Below are 14,326 nucleotides of genomic sequence, written 5' to 3' on the forward strand. Positions count from 1 at the left end.
TCAAATGCATTAATAAGTTAAAAGTTAATTTGTGGAATATCTTTCCAAGGCACACCTGTTAATTGAATTGCATTCCAGGTGACTACCTCATGAAGCTGGTTGAGAGAATGCCAAGAGTGTGCAAAGCTGTCATCCAGGCAAAGGGTGGCACTTTGAAGAATCTAAAATATATTTTTATTTGTTTAACACTTTTTTGGTTACTACATGATTCCGAATGTGTTATTTCATCGTTTTGATGTCTTCACTATTATTCTACAATGTAGAAAATAGCAAAACATACAGAAAAACCCTTGAATGAGTAGGTGTCCAAACTTTTGACTGGTACTGTATATAAAATAAAGTTTTATTCAATTACTCACAATTACTCAATGCGCTTATTTTTTTACATAATACATGTACACTAGTTTCTGACACACTTCAGTCTTAGCAAATATAATTTATTTACTGGAGGTGGTATACACAAACTAACAAGCATTACAAACACACAAAATACTACATCACATTGAACAACAGTTCAAAATAATCTCTTGAATACCAACACTGAGAACTGCATTTGAGAACAATTTTTTTTTTTAACAGTTCAAGTTTTGACTTTCAAACCGAAACATATCAAAAAGGGATCAATTCCAGTTAATGAGGAATTTAGTTAATTGGTAAGATACCTCAATGGGTACAGCACAATGGGTAGGATATTCACATACTAGCCAGTAAGTACTACATTTAAATCCCTTGATTATTATGACACCACTAACGTCCATTAAATTGTTACACCAATACACGCATTGCAAAGTCCATGAATTGGCACTGGCAATCTATGTGTCACTCGTGCTGTTCTAGGGGAAGAGAGAAACCCAATCCAATGCTATTGATTCACAGATTCATGACACCACTCTCAGTTGCCCCAAAAACCGTCAAACTAGTTTCAAACCTGTGACCTCTGCTGAAAACTCAACCCCGGGACAGAAAGATCTGCGGCCGCATGTCAAGTGTCTCAGAGTAGGAGTGCTGATTTAGGACAGTTTAACCTTTTCGATCACAATACAGTGCCTTCAGAAAGTATTCACACCCCTTGACTTTTTCCACATTTTGTCGTGTTACAGCCTGAATTTAAAATGGATTCAATTGAGATTTTTCCACTGGCATACACACAGCATAATGTCAAAGTGGAATAATGATTTTCAAAACATTTCAAAATTATACTGAACAAAAATATAAATCCAACATGTAATGTGTTGGTCCCATGTTTCATGAGCTTAAATAAAAGATCCCAGAAATGTTCTTTCCAATTTTGAGCACAAATGTATTTTAAGTCCCTGTTAGTGAGCATTTAACCTTTACCATGATAATCCATCCACCTGACAGGTGTAGCATATCAAGAAGCTGATTAAACAGCATGATCATTGCACAGGTGTACCTTGTGCTGGGGACAATAAAAGGCCACTAAAATGTGCAGTTGTCACACCACACAATGCCACAGAGGTTTCAAGTTGAGGGAGCGTGCAATTAGCATTCTGACTACAGGAATGTCCACCAGAACTGTTGCCAGAGAATTTAATGTTAATTTCTCTACCATAAGCCACCTCTAACATCATTCCATTTTTCAATTTGGCAGTATGGCCAACCGGCCTCACAACCACAGATCACATGTAACCATGCCAGTCCAGGACCTCCACATCCGGCTTCTTCACCTACGGGATTGTCTGAGACCAGCCACCCGAACAACTAATGAAACTGAGGAGTATTTCTGTCTGTGATAAAGCCCTTCTGTATAAGTTTTTAAACATCTGATTGGCTGAGCCTGGCTCCCAAGTGGGTGGGTCTATGCCCTCCCAGGCCCACCCATGGCTGCACCCCTGCCCAGTCATGTGAAATCCATAGATTAGGGCCTAATTTATTTATAAGTTGACTGATTTCCTTATAAACTGTGCATCAGTAAAATTGTTAATTGTCGCATGTTGTGTTTATATTTTTGTTCTGTATAATTAAAAGTGAAAAGCTGAAATGTATTGAGTCAATAAGTATTCAACCCCCTTTTTTATGGCAAGCCTAAATACGTTAAAAAAATATATAAATAAAATAAACAGAAAATTGAATATCCCTTTGAGAAGTTGTGAGGTGAAAACTGAGGATGGATCAACAACATTGTAGTTACTCCACAATACTAACCTAATTGACAGAGTGAAAAGAAGGAAGCCTGTACATAATTAAAATATTCCAAAACATGCATTGTTTGCAACAAGGCACTAAAGGAATACTGAAACAATGTGGCAAAGCAATTCACTTTTTTCCTAAATACAAGGTGTTACATTTGGGGCAAACCCAATACAACACATTACTGAGTACCACTCTCCATACTTTCAAGCATAGTGGTGACTGCATCATGTTATGCTTGTAATCGCTAAAGACTGGGGAGTTTTTCAGTGTAAAATATAAATGGAATGGAGCTAGGCACAGGCAAAATCCTAGAGGAAAACCTGGTTCAGTCTACTTTCCACCAGCAACTGGAAGATTAATTCACATTTCAGCTGGACAATAACCTAAAACACAAGTCCAAATCTACAGTCGTGGATGAAAGTTTTGAGAATAACACAAATATTAATTTCCCCAAAGTCTGCTACCTCAGTTTGTATGATGACAATTTGCATATACTCCAGAATGTTAGGAAGAGTGATCAGATGAATTGCAAAGTCCCTCTTTGCCATGCAAATTAACTGAATCCCCCAAAAACATTTCCACTGCATTTCAACCCTGCCACAAAAGGACTAGCTGACATCATGTCCGTGATTCTCTCATTAACACAGGCGTGAGTGTTGACGAGGATAAGGCTGGAGATCACTCTGTCATGCTGATTGAGTCCGAATAACAGACTGGAAGCTTCAAAAGGAGGGTGGTGCTTGGAATCATTGTTCTTCCTCTGTCAACCATGGTTACCTGCAAGGAAACACGTGCCATCATCATTGCTTTGCACAAAAAGGGCTTCACAGGAAAGGATACCGCTGCCAGTAAGATTGCACCTAAATCAACCATTTGTCGGATCATCAAGAACTTCAGGGAGAGTGGTTCAATTGTTGTGAAGAAGGATTCAGGCCGCCCAAGAAAGTCCAGCAAGCACCAGGACCGTCTCCTAAAGTTGATTCAGCTGTGGGATTGGGGTACCACCAGTAAAGAGCTTCCTCAGGAATGGCAGCAGGCAGGTGTGAGTGCATCTGCACGCACAGTGAGGTAAAGACTTTTGAAGGATGGACTTGTGTCAAGAAGGGCAGCAAAGAAGCCACATCTCTCCAGGAAAAACATCAGGTACAGACTGATATTCTGCAAAAGTTACAGGGATTGGACTGCTGAAGACTGGGGTAAAGTCATTTTCTCCTTTCCGATTGTTTGGGGCATCCAGAAAAAAGCTTGTCTGGAGAAGACAAGGTGAGCGCTACCATCAGTCCTGTGTCAACAGTAAAGCATCCTAAAACCGGTTGCTTCTCAGCCAAGGGAGTGGGCTCACTCACAATTTTATAAATAAAGAATGGTACCAACACATCCTCCGAGAGCAACTTCTCCCAACCATCCAGGAACAGTTTGGTAACGAACAATGCCTTTTCCAGCATGTTGAAGCACCTTTCCATAAGGCAAAAGTGATAACTAAGTGCCTCAGGGAACAAAACATCAATATTTTGGGTCCATGGCCAGGAAACTCCCCAGACCTTAATCCCATTGAGAACTTGTGGTCAATCCTCAAGAGGCGGGTAGACAAACAAAAACCCACCAATTCTGACAAACTCCAAGCATTGATTATGCAAGAATGGGCTGACATCAGTCAGGATGTGGCCCAGAAGTTAATTGACAACATGCCAGGGCGGATTGCAGAGGTCTTGAAAAAGAAGGGTCAACACTGCAAATATTGACTTTTTGCATCAACTTCAAGTAATTGTCAATAAAAGCCTTCGACACTTATGAAATGCTTGTAATTATACTTCAGTATTCCATAGTAACATCTGAAAAAATATCTAAAGACACTGAAGCAGCAAACTTTGTGGAAATTAATATTTGTGTCATTATCAAAACTTTTGGCCACGACTGTACACTGGACCAAGTAGACAGTGAATGTTCCTGAGTAGCTGAGTTACAGTTTTGACTTAAATCTGCTTGAAAATCTATGGCATGACGTGAAAATAGTTTGCTAGCAATGATCAACAACCAATTTGACAGAGCTTGAAGAATTTTGAAAAGAATAAGGGGCAAATGTTGCACAATCCAGGTGTGAAAAGCTGTTAGAGACTTGCCCAGAAAGACTCCCAGCTGTAATCGCTGGCAAAGGTGATTCTAACATGTGTTGACTAAGTGGGTTGAATACTTACATAATAAAGATATACTGCATTAGTGTTATTTTGTTTTACAAATGTTAGTATTTTTCTTCTTCCACTTGACATTACAGATTATTTGTAGATTAATTTAATTGTACATTTTTTCAACCATTTTAATCCCATTTTGTAACAACAAAATGTGGAAAAAGTCAAAGGGTGTAAATACTTTCTGAAGACAATGTATATACACTTAGTAGGACAGGGGGTTTGGTACATACTGGGAAGCTAGTCATTACTTTAGTTTTGCACACCACAAGGCAATGAAAAGTAACAGGCAGCATTGCACACTATCATATAGACTTGGGCTGAGTCCCAAAATCAGCCCTATTTTTAGGCTCTGGTCTTGGTCAAAAATAGTACACTATAAAGGGAAGAGTGTGCCATTTGGGATACAAACCCTGCATCACGCACGCATGGTTAGCAGCACTGATGAGCCATAGAATGGGTTACTCCTCCAGCTTGATTTGGGGCAGAGCAGTCATTACCACCCTTTCAAATTAAAAGCATAACAGGCTAATTATAGTCAAGTTTATGCATGCATATAACCTGCGCAAAATGTAAATGATCACAATCAGAAATGGTACCCATTAATAGTAAGTAAGGAATTCTGATCATTTTCTGTAACTGTGTGGACTGAATAACAAAAAATAGGACAATAGAACTCAGAATTGCTGTAATTGGGACACTGAAGTGATATGAACCTTTGTGTATTTATCATTTGACACAGAGGGCAATGACAAAGAAACTGATTGAAGAAACTCCAGTTTTTCTGAAAGAAATAGAACTACCCCTCGCATATCTAGTGACCGCACAGCAACAGAACCTTTCACATAAATACATGATAATAGATTCTCTTAATTTTCATTTAGAGGAACCCTGTTCTTAAAAGACTGCTACATTTGAATGAATAATGCATGTTTTAGTCAGCATCTTTAGAAAACTGGCAACACATTTTCCTGGACACAGTCTTTGAAAGTTTTATCTGCCTTGAATTAATATCTCAAATAATCTAGAAGGGGAAGAATTTATTATCCATGGGCCACAATAGTTCAAAACGGTAAATGGCAAATATTAAAGCCTCAATGAAGCACAAGATAATCCAAATCACAACTAATAACACATACTTAATGGTACTGTAGACTGGTGACCATATTTTCAAATTCACTTTGGTTTCTCTTAAAGGAATACTTTGGGATTTTGGCAATGAAGCCCTTTATCTACTTCCTCAGGGTCAGATGAACTCATAGATACTAGTGTTAGCACAATGACTGGAAGTGTATGGGTACCTGCAGCAAGCAGGTCTGGGCAAATCCAGTCCTCGGGGGCCTGATTGGTGTCACACTTTTGCCCCAGCTAACACCTGACTCCAATAGTTAACTAATCATGAGCTTCAGTTAAAAACGCAATTAGTTGAAATCAGGTGTGTTTGCTAGGGATCGGGGAAAAGTGTGATACCAATCAGGTCCCCGAGGACTGGAATTTCCCAGGCCTGAAGCAGATACCCAGCTAGCAGATACCCATAGACCTCCAGGATTTGTGCTAATGCTAGTTAGGATTGGCTTGAGAAATTACTTCTAACTTCCTTCATACTGCACGCAGAGGCATAAATAATGGTACCCACGAGTTCATTTGACTCTGGGTAAGTAGACAATTGCCAGAATCTCACAGTATCCCTTTAAGGTTTTGGCAACATTCTGCAATGATGTAAATTGCCAATTAGAAAGGCAACGTGACAAAGCTACAACTTTGTGCAGGAGGGTAGGCTAAGCCACAAAGGTGTGATTTATCAGATAACTGTATAACAAATCACAAACCAATCAAGTATGAAACCAAGACCAAGTCATCCTAAAGTCCCACCTGGGCTTTGCTGAAAATCTACATTACACACTCAAATAAGTACAGGTATAGATAGATAGGTAGGTTCAGTGTTTAAGACTAATAAAAAAACATACATGTATTTATACTGTACATTTTTGCTCATAAATAAGTATATTAAAGAAATTCCTCTATCTCAAAAAGACATGTTGTATAGCACTTTCTGCATGTACAGACGATGCATCCTTAAATCGTGACTCATGTATTCCCTCGTCCCATGCTAAATGCCATTGAATTTCTACTACATTTCACTCTCCTCTGTGTGAGGACATGGTTGTCTCATCAAACAGCACAGTCTCTCATCCTAGATACAGATTACATCATATCAACTATCCTCAAATCGGAGACAATCCTCAATCACAGAAGTTCCTTTTAAAAAGAGATTGAACGGGATCTTAAAGCACTTGCAAATTCATAACATATCATACGAATTGCAGGAAACATACATTTATCGTGACAAAATTAATGACGTCGTATACAATTGTGCACCATTTTCCGGGACCCATTTTGTCTCGTGAGCGCTACTTTCAAAACTACTGGCTAAAATTATACAGAACCTTTCTAGCATCACCTTCAATAATCCAAAGCCCCAACATCTGATCATCTGGAACAAGCAGTCACATTCTTGAAACTGTAAATATCAACTCAAATTATGTCCTGCATGTGAGTACATCTGCAAAGGGCCCCAGGAGGTTTTTGTTAAAGATGCAGCGCACCCACACCAGGTATGTCGTAAAGGGTTTGATGTTTTCAGAGAAGGTATAGTTCTGGTGGGGGAGAATATAAGGCATGTACGTGTTCTCTCCTTGCTCCTGGATCCACACTTCGTACTTCACCTCCCTGACTTTCAGGTACTTGAGGTTCCAGGGGATTTGCCACGACACAGTCAGCATGGCCTCGTTGGTGGCCTGGACCGACGTCTGGCACTGGGGCTCTCTGACCTGGCCTGGGTGGACCGTGCTGGCAGGCTTGGCCTTCTTCAGGTTGGGCCTGGTTTTCACTGTCGCTCTGAGAGCCTCTAGTAAAGAAGGGATGTCCACTATGGTGTCCTGGTAGATGCGATAGAGCCACTCTGGGTTGCGGCAACACAGGTGTCTGGGCACTTCCTTACTGGCCAGGATGTGCTCCTGGTCTTCCTTATCCAGGTGGGCTATACCTCCCTGCTCCCAGGGCCTCTCTGGGTAGGCCACAGAGTTCTCCTCCACCATGTTCCTCCAGGCCACATACTGCAGGTCCATGCCTGGTAGAGAGGCTAGGGTTTTGTAAGGGGTGTACTGCTCTGGGTTGACCGCATAGGGGAAGAGCTCCACTACGACAGCCCCCCGGGAGAGGAAGAGAGAGGAGACCAGCTGGGCCCCGTGCATGCTGACCAATATGGAGGCCCCGCTGATGACCTTGATAATACTGGGGAAGGTCTGCTCCTCCAGAGACACTGTCACCGCTCTCATCTGGAACTCCTGCGCTAACGCCAGGATCAGCTCCGCTTCATTCAGGATGAGTCTGTTGATGGAGCGACTGAACACTACGATGTACTCGTCCTTTTCCTCCGCTGCGCTCTCATCTCCTCCTCGCATGGTGATATTGAGCTTCTCCATCAGCGATGAGGCAAACTGCCGGATCTCGTTCCCAGAGACCAGGATGTTGGCTTTGGGGCCCTGTGGCTGGACAAAGCCGTACTGGTACCATGTGGTCATCTTGGACAAGCCCACGTAGGACTTTGTGAAGCACATAAGTTTGCCAAAGTTCCCCAGCTGTTCTTTGAGAAGTGGCTGCTTGCTGCTCAGCAGGCGGTAGAGGTCAAAGTGTGCGCCCTCACCCCAGCCCTCCATGAAGACCAGGCGGGCCTCATCGTCCAGGTCCGAGTACTGCTGCATGGTGTAGAAGATGGGAAGCAGGTCATCGTGGAACACGTGCATCAGATTATCCGGATTGAACCGGTTGAGGATGAGGGTGACGTCAGGGATGAACACAGGCTTGGGCATGAACTTGAGGGCAGCTGCGGGCAGCTCCAGGAAGTTGAAGTACTGGGTGTTGTGATCCTCTACAGAGGACAGGTCCAGCAGGGCTGGCTGGAATCGCCGGGGCCCCAGGTTGGGCAGCATGAAGGAGGAGTTGCTGTGGAAGAAGACAAACTCTTCCGCCTCGGTGCAGTAGCACAGGTAGTCGAAGCGGCAGATGCGATCAGTGTGCATCTTGCCGGTGCAGACCATACGGGTGCCATACTCCTGGAGGGCCAGCAGAGCAGCGTGGTAGTCTATCCGGGCTTGGGACAACTCCTGGGACTGGCGTGTCAGCTGCAGCTCCTCCTCCAGTACTGCAGCGTGCTCGCTTAGCCTCACGTACTTCCAGAGCAGTGCTGCCACCACCGACACCAGCAGGCCGTTCAGTATCGCCGCCACGTTCATCCTGCAGCTCGCCGCACGCATCACAGCTCCACGTCCAATTTGATGTCTGACCTCACACGCATGCTTCGATAGCCAGGCGCCGATACACCTGGAGAGGAGAGAGAGTGGGGGTGGGGGGAGGGAGATTATTTTTAGCATATTACTGATATCATGTTTCCAACTGAACATAATATATTTCAGACTTTCCAAATTCAAATTACATTCAAACTCAAAGTAATCATATAAATGATATCAAACAAAGCGCAAGCCTATTATTTACAATGCTATTGATGAAGGTCTACATACTGGTAGAACAATTTCAATTTTAGGGATCAAAGCATGGCTCAGAGCCCCTTTCCCTTGGAGAAGCCTTTGTCTGTGTCCCAAATAAATGGATACTCCGGCATTTTGCCAATGAAGCCCTTTACCTACTTCGCCAGAGTCAGATGAACTCATGGATACCATTTTTGTGTCTCTGCATGCAGTTTGAAGGAAGTTTCTCACTAGCGGGAGCTCAATGGCTATCTAGCGTTAAGGCAATGACTGGAAGTCTATGGGAACTAACAACACTAGTTAACATAGGCTCGCAATACTACCTCTTAACTTCCGTCAAACTGGACACAGAGACATGCAAATGGTATCCACAAGTTCATCTGACTCTGGGGAAGTAGACAAAGGGCCTCATTGCCAAAACCTCAAAGTATTCATTTTAAGTGCACTACTTTTGACCAGGACTCATATGGCTCTGATCAAAAGTAGTGCACTGTATAGGCTAGGGAAAAGTCTGCCATTTGAGACGTATCCTTTGTTTACCTTGGTGGATAAGCACAGGCTTTCCAGGAACCTCAAATCACACTCCCCTCCTGGTTGTGTCTTGATGAATGACATTGTGAGGAGAGAAAGGGGAAAAGAAAAGTTACTCTTAAAACTACACAAATCTGCATATTGAGAGAACAAGTGAGTCACGTGGTGAGACAGACTATCTGCATCCTAAATGCTATTCCCTATATAGTGCACTACTTTTGATCAGTCCAGGATCTATAGGGCTGCAGTAAAAAGTAGTGCACAATCTTGGGAATACATTGCCATTTGGGATCCCAAGCAATTGCATCCAGACTATGGGGGTAAATAGTCATCTAAAGGTTAAATGCTACAAGAACAAATGTTTCTATAGGCAAGCCTCTGCTTGAGATACTATAAATATCACTTTCCATAATAGCGGCTGAGATTAAAATAATATAATTATCCCAGTATAAAAAAGTCGAGGGTGTTCACTGCTTTATATCACCATAACATAGCAATAATCAAAAAGAAGAGTCAAGAGAGTTAGCGTAGTCATTGGCATCTACGGACCATCTCCCTAACCTTCAACTTTGGGCTGCAGACACTAAATACACTTCATTCCTCTCCCTGGAGCCAGACAGTCTGCAGTAGACTTGGTCGGTATACTGTATTTGCCGTATTCCAGAGTATTTGGTAATAGCCACGGGACTCTGCCTAGAAGGCCAGCATCCCGGAGTCGTCTCTTCACTGTTGACGTTGAGACTGGTGTTTTGCGGGTACTATTTAATGAAGCTGCCAGTTGAGGACTTGTGAGGCGTCTGTTTCTCAAACTAGACACTCTAGTATACTTGTCTTCTTGCTCAGTTGTGCACCGGGGCCTCCCACTCCTCTTTCTATTCTGGTTAGAGCCAGTTTGCGCTGTTCTGTGAAGGGAGTAGTACACAGCGTTGTACAAGATCTTCAGTTTCTTGGCAATTTCTCGCATGGAATAGCCTTAATTTCTCAGAACATGAATAGACTGACGAGTTTCAGAAGAAAATGCTTTGTTTCTGGCCATTTTGAGCCTGTAATCGAACCCACAAATGCTGATGCTCCAGATACTCAACTAGTCTAAAGGAGGACAGTTTTACATTTACATACATTTAAGTCATTTAGCAGACGCTCTTATCCAGAGCGACTTACAAATTGGTGAATTCACCTTCTGACATCCAGTGGAACAGCCACTTTACAATAGTGCATCTAAATCAATTAAGGGGGGGTGAGAAGGATTACTTTATCCTATCCTAGGTATTCCTTGAAGAGGTGGGGTTTCAGGTGTCTCCGGAAGGTGGTGATTGACTCCGCTGTCCTGGCGTCGTGAGGGAGTTTGTTCCACCATTGGGGGGCCAGAGCAGCGAACAGTTTTGACTGGGCTGAGCGGGAACTGTACTTCCTCAGTGGTAGGGAGGCGAGCAGGCCAGAGGTGGATGAAAGCAGTGCCCTTGTTTGGGTGTAGGGCCTGATCAGAGCCTGGAGGTACTGCGGTGCCGTTCCCCTCACAGCTCCGTAGGCAAGCACCATGGTCTTGTAGCGGATGCGAGCTTCAACTGGAAGCCAGTGGAGAGAGCGATTTTATTGCTGCTTTAAATCAGGACAAAAGTTTTTAGCTGTGCTATCAATTGCAAAAGGGTTTTCTAATGCTCAATTAGCTTTTTAAAATTATACACTTGGATTAGACAACACAATGTGCCATTGGAACACAGGAGTGATGGTTGCTGATAATGGACCTCTGTACCCTACGTACAGTTGAAGTCCGAAGTTTAAATTCACCTTAGCCAAATACATTTAAACTCAGTATTTCACAATTTAATCCTAGTAACAATTCCCTGTCTTAGGTCAGTTAGGATGACCACTTTATTTTAAGAATGTGAAATGTCAGAAAAATAGTAGAGAGAATAATTTATTTCATATTTTATTTCTTTCATCACATTCCCAGTGGGTCAGAAGTTTACATACACTCAATTAGTATTTGGTAACATTGTCTTTAAATTGTTTAACTTGGGTCAAACGTTTCAGGTAGCCTTCCACAAGCTTCCCACAATAAGTTGGGTGAATTTTGGCCCATTCATCCTGACAGAGGTGTAACAGTCAGGATGTAGGCCTCCTTGCTCGCACACACTTTTTCAGTTCTGCCCACAAATTTTCTATAGGATTGAAGTCAGGGCTTTGTGATGGCCACTCCAATACCTTGACTGTTGTCCTTAAGCCATTTTGCCACAAATTTGGAAGTATGCTTGGGGTCATTGTCCATTTGAAAGACCCATTTGTGACCAAGCATTAACTTCCTGACCGATGTCTCAAGATGTTGCTTCAATATATCCACATAGCATCATGAGGGAGGAAAACTATCTATTTTGTGAAGTGCACCAGACCCTCCTGCAGTAAAGCACCCCCACAACATGATGATGCCACCCCCGTGCTTCACGATTGGGATGGTGTTTTCCTCCAAACATAATGATGGTCATTATGGCCAAACGGTTCCATTTTTGTTTCATCAGACCAGAGGACATTTCTCCAAAAAGTATGATATTTGTCCCAATGTGCAGTTGCAAACCATAGTCTGGATTTTTGATGCTGGTTTTGGAGCAGTGGCTTCTTCCTTGCAGAGCGGCCTTTCAGATTCGGTTGACATAGGACTCGTTTTACTGTGGATATAGATACTTTTGTACATGTTTCCTCCAGCATCTTCACAGGGTCCTTTGCTGTTGTTCTGGGATTGATTTGCACTTTTCACAACAAAGTATGTTCATCTCTAGGAGACAGAACGTGTCTCCTTCCTGAGCGGTATGCCGGCTGCGTGGTCCCATGGTGTTTAAACTTGCGTACTATTGTTTGTACAGATGAACGTGGTATTTTCAGGAGTTTGGAAATTGCTCCCAAGGATGAACCAGACTTGTGGAGGTTAACAATATTTTTTCTGAGGTCTTGGCTGATTTCTTTTGATTTTCCCATGATGTCAAGCAAAGAAGCACTGAGTTTGAAGGTAGGCCTTGAAATACATCCATAGGTACACCTCCAATTGACTCAAATGATGTCAATTAGCCTATCAGAAGCTTCTAAAGCCATGACATAATTTTCTGGAATTGTCCAAGCTGTTTAAAGACACAGTCAACTTAGTGCATGTAAACTTCTGACTAGAGATCGACCGATAATGATTTTTCAACGCCGATACCGATTATTGGGAGGACCAAAAAAGCCGATACCGATTAATCGGCAGATTTTATATTTTTATTTATTTATTTGTAATAATGACAATTACAACAATACTGAATGAACACTTTTATTTTAACTTAATATAATACATCAAGAAAATAAATTTAGCCTCAAATAAATAATGAAACATGTTCAATTTGGTTTAAATAATGCAAAAACAAAGTGTTGGAGAAGAAAGTAAATGTGCAATATATTTTAAAAAAAGCTAACGTTTAAGTTCCTTGCTCAGAACATGAGAACATATGAAAGCTGGTGGTTCCATTTAACACGAGTCTTCAATATTCCCAGATAAGAAGTTTTTGGTTGTAGTTATTATAGGAATTATAGGACTATTTATCTCTATACCGTTTGTATTTCATATACCTTTGACTATTGGATGTGCTTATAGGCACTTTAGTATTGCCAGTATAACAGTATATCTTCCATCCCTCTCCTCGCCCCCAGCTGAGCTCGAACCAGGAACACAACGAAAACAGCCACCCTCCAAGCACCGTTATCCATTGCTCCACAAATGCTGCGGCCCTTGCTGAGCAAGGGGAACATCTACTTCAAGGTCTCAGAGGGAGTGCTGTCACGGATCGAAGCGCTATTAGCGTGCACCCCGCTAACTAGCTAGCCATTTCACATCGGTTACACCAGCCTAATCCCGGGAGTTGATAGGCTTGAAGTCATAAACAGCTCAATGCTTGAAGCACAATGAAGAGCTGCTGGCAAACGCACGAAAGTGCTGTTTGAATGAATACCACCACTCAGTCAGACGGCTCTATCAAATATCAAATCATAGACTTAATTATAATATAATAAACACAGAAATACGAGCCTTTGGTCATTAATATGGTCAAATCCGGAAACTATTATTTCGAAAAACAAAACGTTTATTCTTTCAGTGAAATACAGAACCATTCCGTATTTTCTAACCGGTGGCATCCCCAAGTCTAAATATTGCTGTTACATTGTACAACCTTCAATGTTACGTCATAATTATGTACAATTCTGGCAAATTAATTACGGTCCTTGTTAGGAATAAATGGACTTCACACAGTTCACAACAAGCCTGGCAGCACAAACTGCTGCATATACCCTGACTGCTTGCACGGAACGCTAGAGAAGTGACACAATTTCCCTTGTTAAAAGAAAGTCATGTTAGCAGGCAATATTAACTAAATATGCAGGTTTAAAAATATATACTTGTGTATTGATTTTAAAGAAAGGCATTGATGTTTATGGTTAGGTACACATTGGTGTAACGACAGTGCTTTTTCGCGAATGCGCTGGTTAAATCATCACCTGTTTGGAGAAGTAGGCTGTGATTCGATGATAAATTAACAGGCACCGCATTGATTATATGCAACGCAGGACAAGCTAGATAATCTAGTAATATCAACCAGGTGTAGTTAATTTGTGATTCTGTTAAGGTTGATTGTTTTTATTAGATAAGTTTAATGCTAGCTAGCAACTTACCTAGGCCCCTTGCTGTACTCGCCTAACAGGTAGTCAGCCTGTCACGCAGGCTCCTCGTGGAGTGCAATGTAAGGCAGGTGGTTAGAGCGTTGGACTAGTAACCGGAAGGTTGCAAGATCGATTCCTCGAGCCGACAAGGTAAAAATCTGTCGTTCTGCCCCTGAACAAGGCAGTTAACCCACCGTTCCTAGGCAGTCATTGAAAATAAGAATGTTC

At 42.1% G+C, this 14,326-nt stretch overlaps 1 protein-coding gene across 1 annotated transcript in view; it reads right to left on the reverse strand.

Annotated features, from left to right (window-relative positions):
* Positions 1-416: 416 nt before the first annotated feature.
* Positions 417-14,326, reverse strand: part of LOC135522139 (protein O-linked-mannose beta-1,4-N-acetylglucosaminyltransferase 2-like) — a 39,705-nt gene continuing 25,795 nt past the window's right edge. Inside the window, exons 2-3 of the mRNA XM_064948139.1 lie at positions 9,428-9,487; positions 417-8,723 (exon numbers count right to left, since the gene is read on the reverse strand). Coding sequence (XP_064804211.1) covers positions 6,881-8,656 — 1,776 coding nt within the window. The 5' untranslated portion in view covers positions 8,657-8,723; positions 9,428-9,487 and the 3' untranslated portion in view covers positions 417-6,880. The remainder of the gene's footprint in view (positions 8,724-9,427; positions 9,488-14,326) is intronic.

This window comes from Oncorhynchus masou, chromosome 30 (genome assembly GCF_036934945.1).
Source record: "Oncorhynchus masou masou isolate Uvic2021 chromosome 30, UVic_Omas_1.1, whole genome shotgun sequence".
In the NCBI taxonomy this organism is placed as follows: Eukaryota; Metazoa; Chordata; class Actinopteri; order Salmoniformes; family Salmonidae; genus Oncorhynchus; species Oncorhynchus masou.